Source organism: Plecotus auritus (assembly GCF_963455305.1).
Source record: "Plecotus auritus genome assembly, chromosome: X".
NCBI classification, from domain to species: domain Eukaryota; kingdom Metazoa; phylum Chordata; class Mammalia; order Chiroptera; family Vespertilionidae; genus Plecotus; species Plecotus auritus.
Genome location: NC_137784.1, coordinates 137,449,803 through 137,473,614, shown reverse-complemented (window position 1 = coordinate 137,473,614; position 23,812 = coordinate 137,449,803). Strand labels below are relative to the sequence as shown.

The following is a 23,812-nucleotide window of genomic DNA, read 5'->3' as shown; positions in this document are numbered from 1 at the left end:
GTAAGGGAGCAGGTCCTGGAATGGACTTTTCCTTTTAAATTACCTCAGCCTCCAAATAAGTGCTATCTTGTTACCAGCCCTGGAGAGCAGGAGGGGCATGCTGCCTTGTCCCACCTGCTGTTTATATTTGTTTTGATGCAAAGAGGCCAAGTTAGGAGACCTCATTTGGTCCAGAAGATCCTCCCAGAAGAAGCAACATAGGGCCTACCTGCCTTTCATTTTTTTCTTGCCCTCTCCTTTGTGGTTGTGGAGCCAGGATGCAATTACCTCTGTGACAGGAAAGAGACAGAGTGATATCCTTTGGGCTTGGGCTGGAACACATTGTTGAACACCAAGCCTTTCAAGATGGTCCTCCTCAGCAGCTTTAGAATTCTTCTTCTCTGGGGACTGGTGCTTTTCACAGAACACAGAGTCCAAATGGGAACGGTAGGACAGCACTCTACTGGCCCCCTTGCTGAAGCCCCTACCTTGCCCCTGATTCAGGAGCTGCTAAAAGAAGCCCCTGGCAAGCAGCAGAGGAAGCCACAGGTCCTAGAGCATCCCATGCGGTACATGCTGGAGTTGTACCAGCGCTCAGCTGATGCGCATGGGCACCCGAGGGAGAACCGCACCATTGGGGCCACCATGGTGAGGCTGGTGAGGCCCTTGGCCAATGTAGCAAAGCCCCTCAAAGGTGAGTTATAATTCCATACTATCCTGGAGGGAGAGAAATCTTGGGGAAGAGTGTCAAGGATCTGAGTTTACTGTCAGGTTTCATTGCCTGGTAGGGAGGTTGTTTTCTCAGGATTGGTTTTCAAAGAATGGCAAACTTGGGGAAAGCTGGCTCCAATCCTGCTATCATTTAGAGACCCAATTTAAGAATGAATTGCCTTGGGCCTACCTGAGGAATATCTCCGAGGCCCCAGGGCAATTGAGTGATGTGTCAACTTCTATCTTACCAAAAAAAAACTCGTACTGCTTGTTATATCACTGAAAACTGTAATTGAGAAATGCCCATATACATTCTTGTGGAGGGCTGTTTATATGTTTTATTCTTAAAATAAGGCAAAGAGTATACAATGCTGAATTGGGGACATTTACAAAGCCTCAGAAAGGACAGAAACAAGCTGTATACTGGCTGAGTGAATATCAATTGTACTTAATCCTTAATGACAGCTACTATCACTAGCTGTCATAGAGCAATTAGCCTAATTGTTAAAGATAAGAAAAACTAAAGCACAGAGAGGTTAACTTGCAAAGGTCACAAGGACAGTGGGTGGCAGGGGCAGGATTTGAGCTCAAGTCTTTTTGATTCTAAAGTATGTTCATAACTTCGCAAGTGTTTAAATGCTGTACCCCAATATCCGTGTTTACCAAGCAGGTGTGTGTGTGTGTGTGTGTGTGTGTGTGTGTGTGTGTGTGTGTTTATTTAGATCATGTTGCCACATTGGGATTTTGGTAACAAATATATTTTGGAATTGTCTTTGTTCTCATTATGCTTAATTCTGTTTTAAACATCTTCATTAGACACTGTTCCAGGACAGAAGTGGGTTCCTGAAGTACAGGGCTCTCTAGGGAAAGCTGATAGTCATCAACTTCAAGGAAACCTTTGGAACATTGTTATATCAAACTTAGGCCTTTGCTAGTCTCAAAGATGACAACAGACAGGATTTACACTCCCTCCTCCAAGGAAAACAACCAACATCCCCTAGCTAATCTTTACTGTTAGCTTACCAGGTGCCAGGCATTGGGTAAAATACAAACATGATCTTCCTTAATACCACTATCCTATGATGTAAGTACTATTAACATACCCATTTTATAGGTGAAGAAACTGAGACTTAGAGTAACTTACTCAATGTAACACAGCTAGTAATTGGTAGAGCTGGGTGTGACTTGGGCTCAAATTTTTATTGTACCACACACTGGCTGTATATCCTCTGGCGTAGACTTCTCTGAGTCTTAATTTCTTTGTAAAATGGGGATAATAACTAGCTCATAAGGCTATTGTAGGTTAAAGAGCTAATCCTCAATAAACAATAGCTATTATTGTGATCTTGAGTTAATTTTAGGGCTGCTTACAGCTGTCTATGTGTACTGAGGTTTGTGAAGGAGTTTCAGGCTCAGGGGTAAGAATCTAACCGCCTGTTCTTGTTTCCTCTTATTTATGCAGGCCCCCGGCACATACAGACCCTGGACTTTCCTTTGAGGCCAAACCAGGTAGCCTACCAACTAGTCAGAGCCACTGTGGTTTACCGCCATCAACTCCACTTAGCTGGCTTCCACCTCTCCTGCCATGTGGAACCCTGGGTCCAGAAAAGCCCAACCAACTGCCTTCCTTCCTCGGGAAGAGGTTCCTCAAAACCTTCCCTACTATCTGAAGCTTGGACAGAGATGGATGTCACACAACACGTTCAGCAAAGACTCTGGAATCACAAGAGGCACCGGATCCTACGACTGTGCTTCATGTGTCAGCAGCAAAAAGGTAGTGAGGGTCAGGAGCTCCTGTGGCATGGCACTTCATCCTTGGACACTGCCTTCTTGTTACTCTATTTCAATGACACTCATAAAAGTGTTCAGAAGGCCAAACTTCTACCCAGAGGCCTGGAGGAATTTATGGAAAGGGACTCTTCTCTTCTCTTGCGTAGGGCACGGCAAGCAGGCAGTATTGCATCTAAGATTCCTGGCCCCTCCCAGGAACATGATAGGCCTGAAAGTAACCAGTGTTCCCTCCACCATTTCCAAGTCAGTTTCCACCAGCTGGGCTGGGATCACTGGATCATTGCTCCCAATCTCTATACCCCAAACTACTGTAAGGGTGCCTGCCCTCGGGTACTACGCTATGGTCTCAATTCTCCCAATCACGCCATCATCCAGAACCTTGTCAATGAGCTGGTGAACCAGAGTGTCCCTCAGCCCTCGTGTGTCCCTTATAAGTATGTTCCCATTAGCATCCTTATGGTTGAGGCTAATGGGAATATCTTGTACAAGGAGTATGAGGATATGATTGCCCAGGCCTGCACATGCAGGTAATAGCACAGGTACAGGTAGCTCGGGTTTCCCAAGAAATTGGAGTAGGGTTTAAAATAAAGATACAAATGTCCATGTTAAAGCTTCAGTGATCCTCTAGCTAATCTATGGGTTGTATTCCTTGCCTTAAGTGTTGTTACTTAAGTCTCCTTCCCTGTTTATGATCTCACTTTATAAAAACAGTTCTGATACCAAACATCAGTATGTTTTGACCACTAGTCAGAGCCCTTAATGCTTGAGTAAGATGTGCCTTTGGATATGTCCTCTATTTTCTTGTCTTTTCGTGGTGACTTTGTTAAAAAGGTCACGAGTCCATTATGGATACAATTTTAGGCATTGTCCCATCAAGACCTGGGAAAGGTGGAATCTTCCTAGTGGTACATCTTCTGAGGCTCTCTAGAAGATTTGGGGTGAAGAAAGCAAACAGATTTTTTTATACTCTGCTTCCTTGCCTCCTATATTCTAGAAACTAGTAACTAATCAGAAAGACTACCTGCCTCTATGCTTGGATTGCCATCTAAATCTAAACTAACTTTTCCCAGATATATTAGAAAACTTGTAGGCAATAACCTCCACAAAAAATCCTTTAAGGGAAACAGAGGAAGGGCTTTTCCTACATTATCAGAGCTTTTCCTCTCAGCCTCTGGACCTGGGAAAAGTATCTGAGTTTCCTTCCTGTCCTTGGGTGAGGAGAACAGCCTTCAATAAGACCACTAGGGAAATATGGAGCTGTCTGAGACAAAATCATTTCAAAACCACCCACATCTACGGTGAAGAGAAAGAGGGAAAGAACTGTCATTTCTCATTAGGATTATGTGTAGGGGAGTCATTTTAACCTTTCTATGGAAGACTAGATTTCACAGGTTATTGTCTTTATGTAACACTTAAACCCCTGTTAATTACTCCACATAGAAAGCCCTCTGGTGTCTCAGAGGCTAGGAGTTGGCCTAGTTGTGGGGGTAGAGACTGCAGTTAGGAAGATTAAAGGTCTGTCGGGGAAGGATGCATCATGTTGAGGTCTGACTTCATTCTATGCTTGCCTGTTTGTGCAAGTTCAGTTTGGCTCTGGGCATGGGTCTCTGGGGGAGATGGGCTTGCTGCCTTGGGAGGCATGGAGCTCTACCTTGGACTGCAGGATGCTTGCAGTATAACTCTTTTCAACTCCTGTGCTGTATTGAAGTGATGGGAACTGGGCTGTTACAAATAAATCATTTTGTTGTTAAAGAGACTCTTGAATGTTTTGGGGATTGGGGGAGAGTGGGCAGAAGGAATTTATTTCCTTTAGCTATGACCAGAAGCTGAACTCGAATCCCCAAGGGTGGGGCTGGAGGCTCCTCTGAAGTTATGCTCTCTTAAGGCAGCCCTGGTTCCCCAAGGGGCCCCTTTGAAGAAGCCTAATAAGGCCTTTTCCCTGTCCAACTGTTTCTTGCCTAGTCTTATGACCAGTCTCAGTGGGATGGGACTGATTTAGGATGGGTGCATGTATTTGCCAAATATAAATCCTTCTTTCTTACCTATCCATTGTAAATTAACTCATCTCATGACTCTAATCTCAATAATTGGTTCCAGCTAGACTGAATGTTTATAAATACACACATTTTACTCTTTTACCTGAGGAGCTGTTCCATAACATCCTTTCGTCCATCTACCTTCCATACAGTATCTTTGGGAATCAGTTCAGACATTTCTCTAAATCTCCTTCCCCCATGACATCCCACATTCAGGCAGGTGTCCTGTACCCTGTGCTCACATAGCACTATTTTCTTTCCTTTAAAACACTACGGTGTAACTTTTTTTGCCAAAAGATGGAGCTCCTTTTGAGAATTTCATCTATGTTTTACCCATTTCTATATTAGTGGAGCCTGGCACATAGTATGTCCTTGATGGATATAAACATAGAACAGTGACAGTTTTTTGGATGTATGAGGGACGTACTCTTCCTGACATGGAATATTTCAATTAGTTTTCTATTGGAATAAATGTAATATAAGATATATTTTGTATATAAAGTAACATTAATTTTTGCCCCATTTCAAAATCACGATTCAAATTATAATAGAATGTTGACAGCTGTGTTCTTAAGTAAGGCAGTTTGTGCAATCATATATGTGGCAAGTTGACATGGGAGAGTAAATGTGAGCTTCTAGTCTAGCCATTTCCCCAGCCTACCTGTGGTAGGCACAAGTACATAATGGGCCTGAAGACAGACTTTTGTCACAGGACCAGATTCTGAGTTCAGCATCTCGATGTTCTTAGGGATTTTCAGAAAATCATGGTCTCCAAGGCTTGTGAGTCCTAAATACATCTGAAACTTTATTTATGTAGAGCTCAAAGTTAATTGGCCCCATTATCCAGTAAGCCTTGAGTTGTCAGAATATCCAACGAAAACACTGGCAGAATAGGGTCAGTTGTGGATGATGTTATAAATTCTCTTTTCTTTTGAAATATTGCTTTCAGCTCAGCACTTCTTCTCAAGTCTGAAGTAAGAGATCTATACCTCAAATCTTCTTCTGGGAGGAAGGAGCTATGCTTGCTAGTGGAGGAGGTTGTGTGGATAAGAATCTGTCTGCCAGCACAGGAGTTGAAGAATCTGTGGGTGGGGAGAAATGATTATTTGGTCTAAAAAGGAAAAGCAGAGAGCAAAGTCCACCTTGTCCTAGCTCTTTTAGTGAATGGGCCAGAACTTTATTCAATGTATGGGCACAAAAGGAGCAGGCATTTAAAGTTGCTTCTGACCCTGGAGCTCTGTTTGTCGCATTTACTGTGGTAGTATATTACATCTAATTCTGAGCAAAGTTGGAAAGCAGGTAAAATTTTTTCAGTTCCACCAAATACTTGGATGCCTAATTTGGTAACAAAAGGTTTCACAACTCTTCAGTTAATTTTCCCAATAGCACTATGAAGCAGAAGGTATTACCCCCATTTTTAAAAATAATTGATTTATTGAGATCTAATTTGCATACCATAAAAGCCACAATTTTAGGTGTTCAATTCAGTGATTTTTAGTGTATTCGCATAGTTGTGCAAAAATCACTACACTCAGTTTTACCATAAAAGAAATCCTATGCTCATTAGCATTTAATTTCCATTTCCTCATAGCAGCCCCAGTCCCTGGCAACCTCAAATCTACTTTCTTTTTCTATGGTTATGAATATTTATTTATATAAGTTGAATCATATGATATTTGGCTTTTTGTGACTGTCTTCTTCAAATTAGCATAATGCTTTCAAGGTTCATCTTTGTTGTTCATTCCTTTTATTGCTAAATAAAATTCATTTGTAGAATATGCCACATTTTATTTATCCATTCATCACTTGATGGGCCTTTGAGTTGTTTCTACTTTTTGGCTATTATGAATAATGTTGTCATGAATGTTCATGTGAAAGTTTTTATGTGAACTATATTTTCTTTTTTTTCCATCTTATTTCTATACCTAGGAGTAATGGTGCTAAATCATATGGGAACTATGTTTAACATTTTGAGAAGCTGCTAAATTGTTTTCCAAAGTGGCTGCACCATATTGCAATCCAGGAATGTGAGTGAGGATTCCAATTTTTCCACATCCTCACCAACACTTTTTGTTGTCTCTTTTTTATTTTAATCATATTAGTGGAGGTGAGGTGATGTTTCATTGTGGTTTTGGTTGCATTTCCCAAATAACTGAAGACTAACAACTAATGATGTTGAACACCTTTTCATGTGCTAATTTGCAATTCACACATCTTCTTTAGATAAATAGCTATTCAAATCATTCACCAGTTCTTAATTGGGTTGTCTCTTATTGTTGATTTGTTAAAGTTTTTTTATAGATTCTGGATGTTAGTCCCTTTATCAGATATATAATTTGCAAATATTTTCCCTGATTCTGTGGGCTGCCTTTTAACTTTCCGGATGGTGTCCTTTGAAGCACAAAAGTTTTTAATTTGGAAGAAATGCAATTTATTTTTTTCATCTTTTGTTGCTAGTGCTTCTGGTGTTATCTAAAAAACAATGAATAATCCAAGGTCATGAGGATTTACATCTATGTCTTTTTCTAAGAGTTTTTAGAGTTTTATCTGTAACATTTAGGCGTTTAATTCATTTTAGTTAATTTATGCATATGCTATGAAGAAAAGGTCTAACTTCATTCATTTTTACATAGATACCCATTTGTCACAGCACCATTTGTTGAAAAGGCTAATCTTTCCTCGTTTAATTGTTTTGGCACACTTGTCAAAAATTGACCCAAAATATAAGGCTTTATTTCTAGACTGTCAATTTTGTTTCATTAATCCATAAATCTGTTTTTATGCCAGGATGACATTGCTTGATAACTGCAGCTTTGGGTAATTTGTGTCATTGGTAAATGTGATTCCTCTAAATATTTTCTTCTTTCCCAAGATTTTTTAGGCTATTCTAGGCCATTTAAATTTTCATATGAATTTTAGAATCACCTTTTCAATTTGTGAAAAAATACTACCTGAGTTTTCTTTTTATTAGGGACTGCATTCAATCTGTAGATAAGTTTAAGTAGTATTGCTATCTTAACATTATTAAGTCTTCTGATCTGTAACAAGAGATATCTTTCCATATCTTTAGGACTTATTTATTCAATAATATTTTGTCATTTTGTAGTATATATCTTACATTTTAATTTTATTCCTAAGTTTTTTATTCTTTTTGATGCTGTTATAAAAGGATTTTTTCTAAATATCATTAATTGCTAGTGTGTAGAAATACAAGTAATTTTTACATGTTTAACTTGTACCCTGCAAGTTTGCTGAACTCATTTATTAGCTGTAATAGTTTGTGTGGATTCCTTGGGATTTTCTTCTTTCCCTTCATCTGAATGTATTTTTTTGGCTTATTATCCTGGCTAGAATCTCCAATATAATGTTGAATAGAAGTAGTGAGAGCAGACATCCTTGTGTCTTAGGGGGAAAGCATTTAGTCTTAACATAAGTTTGATATTAGCTGTGGTTTTTCATAAATGCCTGACTACAATATTCACTTTTAAGCTACAGTAATCAACATAGCGTAGTATTGGTGAAAGAATAAACAAATAGATTAATTGGATAGAATAGAAAGCCTCAAAATAGACCCACACAAATATAGTCAACTGATCTTTGACAAAGATGAAAAAGCAATTCAATAAATAAAGGCTAATCTTTTCAACAAATTGTGCTGGAATAACTAGAAAACCACATGTACTTGTCCAAAAAAATTAATTGAAAATGGAACATAGATATAAACATCAAACACAAACTATAAATCTTCTAGAAGATAATATAAAAAATCTAGGTAACCTTTGGTTTGGAGATGATTTTCCCCCTATATTTTGAGCTTTTCATTTTATTTCATCTTGGCTTGAATGGGTATCATTTCATTTTACATTTGTGGAAACAAAGGCTTCTGGAGGCTTGCCTGAGGTCACAAAGCAGAGCAAATGAGTTGGTAGTCAGATCCTAACCCAAATCTGTCTGATGCCCTGATTATGATTTTTTTATTTTTTTATTTTTAATCTTTAAAGCGGAACATTTAATTTTGACATTTCCTGAGAATACACTATACAGCCCATGTAGACATACATAAATATACCAATCAGTGGTGTCCAGAGGTGGGTCAAGGTGTATGGCAGGCTACCATTTGTGTTATGGGGGGGCTAGAGGAGAACTATCTACACTAATAAAAGAGAAACATGCAAACTAACTGCACCTCCACTATGCCCACTAGCCACACCCACCAGCCAATCAGGAGCAAGTATGCAAATTAACCTAACAAAGATGGCAGCAGCCACAGAGCTGGAGTGAGCAGGAGGCTTGAGTTGCCCCAGCAATGGAGGAAGCCAAGCTTCCCACCTGCCCTGGCCGGCACTGGCCTCTGCTCAAGGAGGGGCTGGGAGCCTGGGTTTCCAGGGGCAACCCAGGCTACCAGCCGGCCCTGACCTCCGCTCAAGGCTACAAAGTTTCAATTATAGAAGATAAATAAATCCCAGATACCTGCTTCCAGCCAGCCCTGGCCTCCGCTCAAGGAGGCACTAAAAAAAAAAGAAAAAGAAAAAAAGGAGGGGCTGGGAGCCATCAGACCTTCACCCAGGTTGGCCAGGCACCCCAGCAAGGACCCCCCACCCTGAAGGGGCTGTGGCCAGCCTGCAAACAGCCATCAGCCCCTCATCCAGGCTGTCCAGGCACCCCAGCAGGGTCCCCCACCCTGAAGGGGGTGTGGCCAGCCTACAAACAGCCCTCAGCACCTCACCCAGGCTGGCCACACCACCATAGCATGAGGGTCCCTGCTGGGGGGCTTGGCCAGCCTGCAAACAGCCATCAGCCCCAGAGGGGATCCCCACCCTGAAGGGGGTGTGGCCAGCTTGAAAACAGCCCTTAGCCCCTCACCCAGACTGGCCACGCCCCCCCAGCGGGGACCCTCACCCCATGGGGGCATGGCCGGCCTGCAAACCACCACAGGCCCCTCGCCCAGGCCACCCCACCCCCCAAGGGAACCCCCACCCTGATCTAGGACACCCTTCAGGGCAAACTAGCTGGCCCCCACCCGTGCACCAGGCCTCTATCTGTACTAATAAAAGGGTAATATGCTAATTAGACTGGGAGACCTTCCAGACGTTCTTCTGGACAAAGCCATGGTGGCGGGGCCAAGGTAGAGGCGGTTAGAGGCCAAGAGGGGAAGGCAGTTGTGGGTGATCAGGCCAGGATGGGATGGCAGTTGTGAGTGATCAGGCTGGTGGGTGGCAGGACTGTTGGGGGTAAGCAGACCAGCAGGGGGACCAGTTGGGGGCGAGCAGGACGTCAGTGGGGGTTAGTTGGAGGTGATCAGGACAGCGGGGGAAGCAGTTTGGAGTGAGCAGGCCAGCAAGGGGTCAGTTGGGGGTGAGCAGGCCAGTGGGGAGGGAAGGTGGGGGCGAGCAGGCCAGCAGGGGGGGCAGCTGGGGGCAAGCACACTGGTATTGGGGGCAGTTGGGGGAGATCAGGCTGGCGGGGGGTGCATTTGGGGGTGAGCAGGCCGGCGGTGGGGGGCAGTTGGGGGCGAACAGGCCGGCAGGGAGAGTGGTTAGGGGCAATCAGGCAGGCAGGTGAGCAGTTAGGAGCCAGCAGTCCCGGATTGTGAGAGGGATGTCTGTCTGCTGGTTTAGGCCCGATCCCTGTAAACTGGTAGTAGGACATCCTTCAAGGGGTCTCAGATTGGAGAGGGTGCAGGCCGGGCTGAGGGACCCCCTCCCCATGCACGAATTTCGTGCACCAGGCCACTAATATGTATATATTTACCTTATATGCATAAAATATCTCTGGTCACTTAAGGAACGGAGTGGTTGTAGTATAAGAGGTGAAAAGAGACTTTTTCTTGTATAACATTTTGAATTCTGAACCATGTGAATGTTCAGGAAAAAAAAAATTAACACATCCCTGCACCCTTCTCTTATGCACTTAGCTGTGTGTTGATAGGACGATGCGTTGATGGAACTGAGCCTAAAACTCACAAGGCTGACCATTTTTGTTTTTGTACTTCTTAGAGCCTCTTTGTAACATCCTGAGAATCTTAATTTTATCTTACTATTCTCATAGAACCAGAGCTCTAGTACAGAACATTGTTTTAGTTTTGTTTAGTTTAAAACTTACATGCCTTTTTTTTTTAAAGTGAGTCCTCACAAAAATATCTCCTACTGACTTTCCTTTATGGTTTCTCATCTTCCGTAATGAAATTACATCAAATAACTGGACTGAAGAAAGCTTTCCTGTCCTGTCCTTTATCAGCACTACTGGCAGACTCCCTAGGGCAATGCAGAAATCCAGACAAGAGAAGGAAGTGCACTAAAATAATAGAGGACAGGCACATATTCTTTTCTGCAAACTTTGGAAATCTATACCATTTTTTTAAGTTGCCTGCTTGCATGCCTGTCAACTCTCCAAGGTCAGTGGTCGGCAAACTCATTAGTCAACGGAGCCAAACATCAACAGTACAACGATTGAAATTTCTTTTGAGAGCCAAATTTTTTAAACTTAAACTTCTTCTAAGGCCACTTCTTCAAAATAGACTCGCCCAGGCCGTGGTATTTTGTGGAAGAGCCACACTCAAGGGGCCAAAGAACGGCATGTGGCTCGCGAGCCGCAGTTTGCCGACCACGGTCCAAGGTAATAGCTAGTTCACAGCAGCCTAAGCCAAGCCAGCCATCACATTTCTTAAACACACCTGGCAAAGAAGAATTCCTACAACTCCAAATTTCAGCCATTGTTTTAGAGCAATACTCTGGGTCTTGCTGCAAGAGATGTTTTAAGTCCAGATCCATTTTTTGAGGAGAATATCTGTTCACGTACAACATGGCACATTTGGTTATCCTTTGAATGATCACAACATAATACACCCATATTGCCTGTGGTCAGGCCCCCTGTCACCTCAGCAATACTTCCCCCTCTGATGATCAGAAGAAACATCAGAGCAACTGCGGGGAGGCCCAGACAGTAGCCATGTCTAGGCCTGGAGGTTCGGAGCCACAGGATGCTTGGACCCAGCTTGGCCACTGCACTGCTCTGATAATGATTTTTTTTTTAATTTTGCCCTGGCCGTATGCGAAGTGGTTAGAGCATCAGCCTATGCACCAAAGGGTCGAGGGTTCGATTCTGGTCAAGAGCGCACACCTGAGTTGCAAGTTCGATCCCCAGCCCCAGGCACATGGGATAGGCAACCAATTGATGTGAGAGAGACACATCAATATCTCTCTCTCTCCAGCCTCCCCCCCCCGCCCTCCCTCCCTTCCACTCTTTAAAAATCAATGGAAAAAATATCTTCTGATGAGGATTAACTTAATTGATTTTGAGAGAGAGAGAAAAAAACATGAATTTGTTGTTCACTTATTTATGTATTCAATGGTTGATTCCTATATGTGCTCTGACCAGGGATCAGACCTGCAACCTTGGCGTATTGGGAGGATAATCTAACCAAATGAGTTACCTGGCCAGGGCTTGATGATAATTTTTTATATATAACATTAAAAGCATGATCTAAGAATGAAAAAATGATGTTGGACTTTACTAAAATTAAAACTTCTGTTATTCAAAAGACACTGTTAAGAGAATGTAAACATAAGCCACAAATTGGAAGAAAATAGTTTCAAAATGCATATTAGATAAAGGATTTGTATCTAAAACATACAGTACCAATTGCTGGTAGGAATGCAAAAGTGGTACAGCTGCTTTGGAAGACAATCTGACAGTTTCTTACAAAGCTACACATAGTCTAGCTTTGAGCAGTCTCACCATACAATACAGCCATTGCACTTATTTAAATGTGTGGAAAAGTTATGCTCACACAAAAACCTGCACATGAATGTTTTATAGCAACTTTATTCAGAAATGCCCAAACTTAGAAGCAACCAAGATGCCCTTTAATAGGTAAATGGATAAACTAACTCTGGTACATGTATACAATGGAATATTATTCAACAATGAAAAGAAATGAGCTATCACATCACAAGAAGACATGGAGGAATTTTAAATGCATTTTGCTAAGTGAAGAAAGCCAGTCTGAGAAGGCTACATACTGTATAATTCTATTCATATGACATTCAGGAAAAGGCAAAATTATAGAGACAGTAAAAAGATCAGTGGTTGCCACTGGATCAGAAGGAAGAAAGGAGGGATAACTATACAGAACACCGGATTTTTAGGACAGGAAAACTCTTCTGTATGATACTGTAGTGTTAGAATGCATTATGCATTCATCAAAACCCAAGTAGAATGTACAATAGAAAGAGTGCAGCTCTCCCACCAGCCTGATGAGCTGCTGTGGCTCCAGGCACAGACATTGAGTTGGTGGCCTGGGTCTGGGCCTCTTGGCCTTGGGCCCTGCTGCCCACCAGCACCATTTAGGAGAACAAGGCCAGCCCCATGGGACAGCAGGGTGGCCTGGGACTGAAACTGGGGGGTGCTGGCTGGGGAGCCGGTTGAGTGGCACTGGGCAGCTCCAGTGTCCTGTGCCAAATCTAATGAGGTTAATGTGCTGCCAAGTACAGGCAATGGAAACGTGAAGCCGCTGGTGTCCGGTACGCCTCTGGTGGACTTCCTGGTGCAGCTGGAGGATTACTCGCCTACAATCCTAGTGCAGTGACTGGTTACTACCTGAACCCCGCTGGCTTTGAGGCCTCAGATCCTTGCATAACTTGGCTCATCTCCCTAGCTGCTCAGAAATTCATCTCAGATATTGTCAACAATGCACTACAGCAATGCAAAATGAAGAGCCTTTGGCAGCTCCTCAAGCAAGAGCAAGGACCACAGGTACGCTCTAACTATGGAGGACTTGACCCCTACCCTCAATGAGTATGGCATCCATGTGAAGAAGCCGCACTATTTCACCTGAGCCACCCAACCTATATGTACTTGTATATCCCCTTCTACCCACACCAGCCTGTTTTCATAATAAAATTTATTGTGACAGACAAAAAAAAAAAAAAAAAAAGACTGAACCCTCGTGTAAACAATGGACTTTAGTTCATAACAATGCATCAATATTGGTCCCTCAATCAAAACAAATGTACCATACTAATGCAAGATGTTAATAATAAGGAAAACTGTGGAGGGGGGAGAGGAAGGAACAGTGGTATATGGGAACTCTGTATGTTCTCTGACTCATTTTTCTTTAAACTCAAAACTGCTATATAAAAAAAGACTATCCCATGGAACAGACTGATGAATCTCAAAGGGAAGGGGGGAGGGGGTGGGAATAAATTAACCAAAGAAATTATATGCATATATGCATTACCCATGAACATGGACAATAGGATGATGAAGGCCTGGGGTGGGGTGGGAACCAGGTGGTGGGGGCAAGGGGAAAAAAAGAGGGAGACATTTGTAATATTATCAACAATAAAGATAAAATAATAAAGACTATCAAGGCAAAAAAAAAAAAGCTTTTTCATAGGGTGCACTCTGAGGTAGGTCAAATAAAGATGAGTCATGTGAGTGGGTGTTTCCAAGAACTGTCAGGTCATATTGTGACTATTATTTGGTAATGGGGTTTTTTAGAGACCTCAAACCTGGTCTGCCCCTTCCAGTGACTGCTAGGCTACTGATTTTCAGAACTCGTATAGTTGTCAAGCTGTTATTTTTCAAGGCTACTGTGGAGCCAAGGAGAGGGTGATTGGAACAGGACAAGTTAAAATGCCACAAAGCTCACTATTCTCATGTTCAGCCATTTTTAAAATAAATGCTCCTTGGATTCTTGAAAGCCTTTGAATAATTCTGGAGTTCTGAAAAAGTTGGTTTTGATCATTGTTTTGCAAGTGTTCTTATTGGTTTTACTGAGGAATGGTTTTTTGGAGGTCCCTGATCCACGATTCTTAAAGTGCTCTTCTACTGACCCCATTTCCCTATGACTTGCCCCAGAGATCCATAGCTCCATGTCTTCTCTACTCATTCATTTGTTCAACAGATATAAATGGAGAGCCCCAGATAAGAGACTATTTCATATCATCCTATAAAGTTTTAAACAGACCTAGAAACCAAGATGTTTATATTCCTACATACACCTGCATACATACACATATGCCCCCACCTTCTATCTATCTATTCATCCATCTATCCACCCATCTATCCCATATGCCAGTGGTTCTCAACCTTTCTAATGCCGCAACCCTTTAATACAGTTCCTCATGTTGTGGTGACCCCCCAACTATAAAATTATTTTCGTTGCTACTTCATAACTGTAATTTTGCTACTGTTATGTAAATATCTGTGTTTTCTGATGGTCTTAGGCAACCCTGCTAGTGGTTCTCAACCTGTGGGCCTAGACCTATACCTTTAACATTAGCCCACAAATTTTCGCATTCCACAGGAATGCAGAGCCCTTCTATCATAGTCCATATCTCTCTGCCTTTCAATTCATACTCCCAATGAGATAGACGAGTGTCCCCTACCCCAGAGTACACACAAACTGCTGTATTATCACATTCCACATTCCTTTGTAAGCCAGGAGTGAGTAAATTATTAGGAAGGAGCCCTGTGTATGCCTTCCCTAGCCCTTACTGTGCCCTTCTAGTCCCATAGTCCAAAACTCTCTGTGGAATCCAGCTAAGGATACTTGTCAGGTGCAAAAAGAGTCTCATGAGCCCTTATAGGCCTTTGCCACTCCCCCTACCCCACCAGAGCTCTCAGAAGGAACCAAAACTGCTGACACCTGGTTTTCAGACTACAGAATTGTGAGAGAATACATTTCTGTTTTTTTAAGCTACGAAGTTTGTGGTAATTTGTTATGGCAGCCCTAAGAATCTAATACGGTAAATATAAAAGTTAGCATTATTGTTTTATTGGTTTGTAAACTCCTATTTTTCTATATAATTTAAAAAATAATTATATAGAAAACTATAAATCTACATTGATTGGAACACAATGTATAAAGATGTAATTTGTGAAAATAACAACGTAAAGGGGTAAGGATGGAGCTGTGTAGAAACACAGATCTTATGTAACATTGAAGCGAAATTGATATTAATTCAAACTAGATTGTTATAAATTTAAGATATTAATTGTAATCCCTAGGCTAACTAAGAAAATAACTTTAAAATATTCAGGAAAGGAAGTGAGAAGCAAATAAAACAGTTCTCTATAAAAAATCATTTAAACACAAAAGAAGGCAGTAATGGAGGAAATGAGGAACAAAAAGTATAAGATATATAGAAAGCAGCAAAATGTAAATACATTATTTTTTTAATGTAAATACTTTAAATGTAAATGAATTACACTTTCCAATTAAAGGCATAGACTGGAAGAATGGATAAAAGAAACATGATCTAACTGTACATTGTTTACAAGAGATATACTTTAAATCCAAAAGAAAAAACATATTGAAAGTGAAAAAGTGGAAATCATTATTCTGTGTAAATAGTAACCGAAAGAGAGCTGAGATGGCTATAATGATATCAGATAAAATGGGCTTTAAGTCAAAACTTCTTATAAGAGATAAAGAAGGACATTATATATTGATAAAAAGGCTAATCCACCAAGAAGGTGTGAAAATTATATACTAACTTAAAGATAGTTCTAAAATAATAGTTGGAGACTTCAACACCACACTTTTAATTATATATATAACAACTAGAAAGGAGATCAATAAAGAAATAAAGAATGTGAACAACACTATAAACCAAGTAGGCCTAACAGTGTTCTGAATGTGTGTATATATACAAAACACTCTACCCAACAACAGATAAATTATTCTTCTCAAGTATACATGGCATATTCTCCAGAATAGATAATATTTTAGTCAAAAAATCAATAAATTTTAAAATATTAAAATCATACAAAGTGTCTTCTCCAACCACAATGGAATGAAAGTAGAAATCACTAACCAAAAGAAAATGGAAAGTTGATGAGTTTGTTGCAATTAATCAATGCACACAAACAATTAATGGGCAAAAGAAGAATCACAAGAGGAACAGATAGTACTTAAGAGATAAATAAAAAGGGAAAGACAGCATATGAAAACCTATGGTATGCTACAAAGGCAGTTCTCAGTAGGAAATTAATATCTGTAAATGCCTATATTAAAAAAGAAAAATATCTCAAATAAATAAGGGCAAACTGAAGCCATAGCTAATAGTAGGGAGGAAATAATAAAGATTAAGGCAGAGATAGATGAAATGAAGAATGGAAAAACAATAGAGGGAATCAATGAAATTAAAAGTTGGTTCTTTTTTTTGTTGTTTAAAGTATTACATATAGTAGTACATATATCTCCTTTTTTTCCCCCATTGACCTTCCCCCAGCCTCCCATACTCCCTGTCACATGCCCTCATCCCACCCCCCCTAGTGTCTTGTGTCCATTGGTTGTGCTTATATGCATGCATACAAGTCCTTTGGTTGATCTCTTTCCCCCGCTCCCCAACACTCCTCTGCCTTCCCGCTATAATTTGACAGTCTGTTTGATGCTTCTCTGCCTCGGTATCTATCTTTTTGTTCATCAGGTTATAGTGTTCTTTATTTTCCATAAATGAGTGAGATCATGTGGTATTTTTCTTTCATTGCCTGGCTTATTTCACTTAGCATAATGCTCTCCAGGTCCATCCATGCTGCTGCAAATGGTAAGAATTCCTTCTTTTTTACCACAGCGTAGTATTCCATTGTGTAGATGTACCACAGTTTTCTAATCCACTCATCTGCTGATGGGCATTTAGGCTGTTTCCAAATCTTAGCTATGGTGAATTGTGCTGCTATGAACATAGGGGTGCATATATCCTTTCTGATTGGTGTTTCTAGTTTCTTGGGATATATCCCTAGAAATGGGATTACTGGGTCAAATGGGAGTTCCATTTTTAGTTTTTTGAGGAAACTCCATACTGTTCTCCACAGTGGCTGCACCAGTCTGCATTCCCACCAGCAGTGCATGAGGGTTCCCTTTTCTCCGCATCCTCGCCAGCACTTGTCATTTGTTGATTTGTTGATGATAGCCATTCTGACAGGTGTGAGATGGTATCGCATTGTCGTTTTGATTTGCATCTCTCAGATAATTAGTGACTTTGAGCATGTTTTCATATGTCTCTTGGCCTTCCTTCTGTCTTCTTTCAAAAAGTTTCTATTTAGGTCCATTGCCCATTTTTTTATTGGATCATTTATCTTCCTTTTATTCAGTTGTATGAGTTCCCTGTAAATGTTGGAGATTAAACCTTTATCAGTGATAACATTTGCAAATACGTTCTCCCATACAGTGGGCTTTCTTGTTGTTTTGTTGGTTTCTTTTGCTGTGCAAAAGCTTTTTATTTTGATGTAGTCCCATTTGTTTATTTTCTTTTTAATTTCCATTGCCCTAGGAGCAGTATTGGTGAAGAAATTGCTTCGACATATGTCTGAGATTTCTCTGCCTGTGGATTCCCCAAGTATTTTTATGGTTTCCCGTCTTATGTTTAAGTCCTTTATCCATTTTGAGTTTATCTTTGTGTATGGTGTAAGTAGGTGGTCTAGTTTCATTTTTTTTGCATGTATCTGTCCAATTTTCCCAACACCATTTATTGAAGAGACTGTCTTGGCTCCATTGTATGTTCATGCCTCCTTTGTCAAATATTTATTGAGCATAGTGGTTTGGGTTGATATCTGGGTTCTCTATTCTATTCCATTGTTCTATATGTCTGTTCTTGTGCCAGTACCAGGCTGTTTTGAGAACAGTGGCTTTGTAATACAGCTTGAAATCTGGTATTGAGATCCCACCTACTTTGTTCTTCTTTCTCAGGATTGCTGTGGCTATTTGGGGTCTTTTTTTATTCCAGATGAATTTTTGGAGAGTTCTTTCTAGGTCTGTGAAATATGCCATTGGTATTTTAATGGGGAGTACATTGAATCTGTATATTGCTTTGGGTAGTATGGACATTTTAATGATGTTGATTCTACCAATCCATGAACATGGTATGTTCTTCCATCTGTTTATGTCTTCCTCTATCTGTTTTTTCAGTGTCCTGTAGTTTTCCGCATATAGATCTTTTACCTGCTTGGTTAAGTTTATTCCTAGGTATCTTAATTTTTTTGGTGCGATGGTAAATGGGATTGCTTTTTTAGTCTCTCTTTCTGTAAGTTCACTATTGGTGTATAGAAATGCCATAGATTTCTTAGCATTAATTTTGTATTCTGCTACATTGCCGAATTCATTTATTAAGTCTAATAGTTTTTTTGATGGAGTCTTTAGGGTTTTTTATGTACAGTATCATGTCATCTGCAAATAAGGACAGTTTTACTTCTTCTTTTCCAATTTGGATGCCTTTTATTTCTTCTTCTTGTCTAATCGCAATGGCTAATACTTCCAGTACTATGTCGAACAGGAGTGGTGAGAGTGGGCATCCCTGTCTTGTTCCTGTTCTTAGGGGAAATGGTTTTAGTTTTTGCCCATTGAGTATGATGTTGGCTGTGGGTTTGTCATATATGGCTTTTATTATGTTGAGGTATGATCCTTCTATTCCCACCTTGTTGAGAGTTTTTTCAAGAAAGGGTGTTAGATTTTGTCAAATGCTTTTCCTGCATCAATTGATATGACTATGTGATTTTTATCTCTCAATTTGTTTATGTGATGTATCACGTTTATTGATTGGCAGATATTGTACCATCCTTGCATCCCTGGGATAAATACTACTTGGTCATGGTGTAGGATCTTTCTGATATAGTGCTGGATCCGATTTGCTAAAATTTTGTTGAGGATTTTGGCATCTATGTTCATGAGGGATATTGGCCTGTAATTCTCTTTCATTGTGTTGTGTCTATCTGGTTTTGGTATTAGGGTGATGCTGGCTTCATAAAAAGAGCTTGGAAGTGTTCCTTCCTCTTGAATTTTTTGGAATAGTCTGAGGAGGATAGGTTTTATTTCTTCCTTGAATGTTTGGTAAAACTCCTCTGTGAAGCTGTCTGGCCCCGGGCTTTTGTTTGCTGGAAGCTTTTTGATGACTGCTTCAATTTCTTCCATAGTTATTGGCCTATTGAGATGTTTAGATTCTTCCTGATTGAGTTTTGGAAGGTTGTATTTTTTTTTTAATATGTCCATTTCCTCCAGGTTGTCCATTTTGTTGGAACAGAGTTGTTCATAGTATTTTTATTATCAATGCTTTGTATTTCTGTGGGGTATGTTGTTATTTCTCCTCTTTCATTTCTGATTTTGTTTATTTGGGTCCTCTCTCTTTGCTTCTTGGTGAGCCTGGCTAGAGGTTCATCAATCTTGTTTATCCTTTCAAAGAACCAGCTCTTGGTTTTGTTGATCTTTTGTATTGTTTTTTTGTTTGTTCGTTTGTTTTGGGGGTTTTTTTGTTGTGTTTTTTTTTTTTTTTTGTCTCCATGTCATTTATCTCCGCTCTGATCTTTATTATTTCCTTCCTTCTGCTTACACTGGGCTTTTCTTGTTGCTCTATTTCTAACTCTTTGAGTTGTAGGGTTAGGTAATTTATTACCATTGTTTCTTGTTTTTTGCAGTAGGTTTGTAGAGCTATGAACTTCCCTCTCAAGACTGCTTTTGCTATGTCCCATATATTTTGGATTGTTGTGTTTTCATTGTCATTTGTTGCCATTATGTTTTTTATTTCTTCTTTGATCTCTCTGGTAACCCAGTCATTGTTTAATAGCATGCTATTTAGTCTCCACGTGTTTGATTTTTTTGGATTGTTTTTATTGTAGTTGATTTCCAGTTTTATGCCATTGTGATCTGAGAAGATGCTTGATATGATTTCTATCTTCTTGAATTTGAAGAGACTTTGCCTGTGACCCAATATATGGTCTATCTTTGAAAATGACCCATGTGCACTTGAGAAGAATGTATATTCTGTGGCTTTGGGGTGAAATGTTCTAAAGATGTCAATTAATTCCATCTGGTCTAGTGAGTCATTTAGGATTGATGTTCTTTGTTGATTTTTTGTTTAGAGGATTTGTCCAATGGTAATAGCGGGTTATTAAAGTCCCCTACTATGATTGTATTGCTGTCAATCTCTCCCTTGATATCCTCCAGGAGATTTTTTATATATTTGGGTGCTCCTGTATTGGGTGCGTATATGTTTATCAGAGTTATATCTTCTTGTTGGATTGCTCCCTTTAGTATTATGAAGTGGCCTTCCTTATGTCTTTTTATGTCCCTCACTTTGAGATCTAATTTGTCAGATATAAGTATTGCTACCCCAGCTTTTTTTTTTTTCAATTCCATTTGCCTGAAAAACCTTTTTCCATTCCTTCACCAGCAGTCTGTGTTCGTCTTTTTTTCTGAGGTGGGTTTCCTGTAGACAGCAGATATATGGGTCATGTTTTCTAATCCAATCAGTTACCCTATGTCTTTTGATTGGGGCATTTAATCCATTTACATTTAAAGTTATTATTGATAGGTACTTGTTTGTCGCCATTTTTATTCTTTACCCCTGTGTGCCTTCTTTGCTTCTTATTTCTTTTTACAGCAGACCCTTTAGCATTTCTTGCATTGCTGGTTTGGTGGTAATAAACTCCCTTAGTTCTTTTTTGTCTATGAAGCTCCTGATTTCACCCTCCATTTTGATTGATAGCCTTGCTGGGTTCAGTATTCTTGGATTCAGACCCTTCCTTTGCATGACCTTGTATATTTGATTCCATTCCCTTCTGGCCTGATGTGTTTCTTTTTTTAATTTCTTTATTGATTAAGGTATTACATATTTGTCCTCATCCCCCAATTACCTTCCCAAACCCCTCCCCCACTCATGCTCCCACCCCTCGTTGTCTGTGACCACTGGTTAGGCTTATATGCATGCATACAAGTCCTTTGGTTGATCTCTCCCCCTTACCCCCACCTTCCCCTACCTTCCCTCTGAGGTTTGACAGTCTGATCGATGCTTCCCTGTCTCTGGATCTGTTTTTGTTCATCAGTTTATGTTGATCATTATTTCCCATAGATGAGTGAGATCATGTGATATTTATCTTTCTCTGACTGACTTATTTCACTTAGCATAATGCTCTCCAGTTCCATCCATGTTGTTGCAAATGGTAGGCATTCCTTCTTTTTTAATTTTTTAGCGCAGCATAGTATTCCATTGTGTAGATGTACCACAGTTTTTTAATCCACTCATCTGCTGATGGGCATTTAGGCTGTTTTCTGTTGAGAAATCAGTCGCTAGGCTGATGGGGGATCCTTTGTAGGTAACTTTCTGTCTCTCTCTGGCCGCTTTTAAGATTCTTACTTTGTCGTTGGTGTTTGCCAATTTAATTATAATGTGCCTTGGCGTCGGTCTTTTGGGGTTCATTTTGTTTGGGACTCTGTGAGCTTCTTGGATTTGTGTGAGTGTTTTCTTCCCTATATCAGGGAAGTTTTCTGTCATTATTTCTTCAAACAGGTTTTCTATTTCTTGCTCAGTTTCCTCTCCTTCTGGCACCCCTATGATCCAGATGTTGTTTTGTTTCGTGTTGTCCCAAAGTTCCCTTAGGCTCTCCTCCTGCTTTTTTAATTTTTTTTTCTGGAAGCTGCTCTACTTGGGTATTTTTTCCAACCTGTCTTCTAGCTCACTGATGCAGTCCTCTGCTTCTTCTAGTCTACTCTTGATGCTTTCTATTGAGTTCTTTACAGCAGCGATGTCATTTTTCATTTCCTCTTGGTTCTTACATGTATTGTCAAATTTGTCTTCCATTCTTTTCATCCACCTTATGACCATTTCTCTGAATTCTTTCTCTGACATGTTGCTTGCCTCCATTTCATTTACTTCCTTTTCTGGTGATGCCTGCTTTTCTTTCATATGCGTGCTGTTTCTTGTCTCCCCATGATCTCTCTTCTCTGGGTGTCTGGTTATTAATTCTCTCCCTCCTGTGTTAATTTAAAGGCAAAAAATGCAACACAACAAGGCACAAGGCACAAGGCACTGAACAGAAATGTATTAATGATATTAATAACCCCAAATAAAGGTGACCACCAGAGAAAGGCGAATTAAAGGATACGAAAGAAAGAAGAAGAGGGAAAAAAAGGAGTGCAAAAATGAAATTTGGAATAGGAAAAAAAAGTAAGAGAGAGAAGAATGAGAATAAGAAAGAAGAGGGGAAAAAACTATTTATATGGGGAGAAAACTCCAGTAGAACAGCCACTAATCCCAACAAATGCCAGCATCAAATACCTAGAGATGAATGCAAATTACAAACAACAACTAATATCAAGCGAGGTGAGGGAAAACAGAAACAAAAAAAACAAACAAAAACAAAACAAGAAAACAAAAAGAAAAAGTGAAACAATCTCACAAACAAGAATAAAAAACTAATATAATCAACAATCAAGCAAACAACAACAAAAGGACAGAGAGAAAAAATTTTGGATAGTGAAGAAAGAGAAGAGAGAGGTGTGTATGGACTTGGAGCAGGGGGTTGGAAATTAGATATATAAGTAGGGTGAAATTTTAATGGGGTAAAATGAAGGAATAGGGAAAATCTAAAGCAGGAATAGGGTAAGAGAAACAAGACAACAAAAGGGGAAAAGTGAGGAAGAGAGTGTTGGAATAAAGATGAAGTTGAGATAGAGTAAAATGATGCTAAAGGAAAGATGAAAATAGAATGTAGAACACTAATCCCAAAGTAAAATAAAGAGAAAATAAAATGACACTTTAAAAAAGGTAAAATAGTAGTAGTAATAATACTGATTGAAAATAAAAAATGTAATAATTAAAAAGGTAAAATCAAGTGAGGAAAAAAGAGAAAAAATTAGTTTCTTAAGTAAAAGATGAAAAAAAATAAAAACAAAAATGTGCAGTAGTGAAGGTCATTCACTTCCTCTACTGTTCTGTTTGGCTCGCCTGTTTCCTAGTCAGGACAGTATTGAAGTTCCCTGTGTTGCACTGCTCCTCAGTGTTGTAGGCCACAGTCCTGATTTTCAAGCAGGCAGTACTTCTTTGTTTCTTATACTCCTTTATTTGTGTTTACACAAGAGTCAATTTGTGATTCAGCCCCTGGGTGGCAGTGTTTCTGGATTGACCTCCGGGTCTATAGGTCCTCTCTAGCTAGTGTTTGATTTTGTTTTCCTTGTGGTACTTAATATCTGTTGGGGGAAAGGGTTGCCCCAGAGCTGGTTCTCTGATCGTTATTCCCCGCTCTGATCCCCAGGTTCCACAAAAACAACTTTCCCCTGCAGTCTCTTAGAGTGCCCCCAATTGGGTGATCCTATGTATTGGGCTTAGTAATCAAAAGTAAGGATTTAGAGAGAGAGAGAGAGAGAGAGAGAGAGAGAGAGAGAGAGAGAAGAGCCAGAGTAAGTGCATGAATGCAGGCGCTGTGCGCAAGTCTGTGCAATCTTTTTTTCCCCTTGGGTCTAAGTAGCCAGCACACTTTTAAATTTTTTAGGCTGTCCTTTTGTGCCCAGTTCAGCTATG

At 40.1% G+C, this 23,812-nt stretch overlaps 1 protein-coding gene across 1 annotated transcript; it reads left to right on the top strand.

Annotated features, from left to right (window-relative positions):
• Window positions 1–345: 345 nt before the first annotated feature.
• On the top strand, window positions 346–4,223 carry BMP15 (bone morphogenetic protein 15; the record flags this gene model as incomplete). Its single annotated transcript, XM_080651939.1, has 2 exons — window positions 346–673; window positions 2,153–4,223. The coding sequence occupies 2 exons, from the start codon at window positions 346–348 to the stop codon at window positions 3,010–3,012; spliced, it is 1,188 nt and encodes a 395-aa protein (XP_080508065.1). The 3' UTR covers window positions 3,013–4,223.
• Between the last annotated feature and the right edge of the window lie 19,589 nt (window positions 4,224–23,812).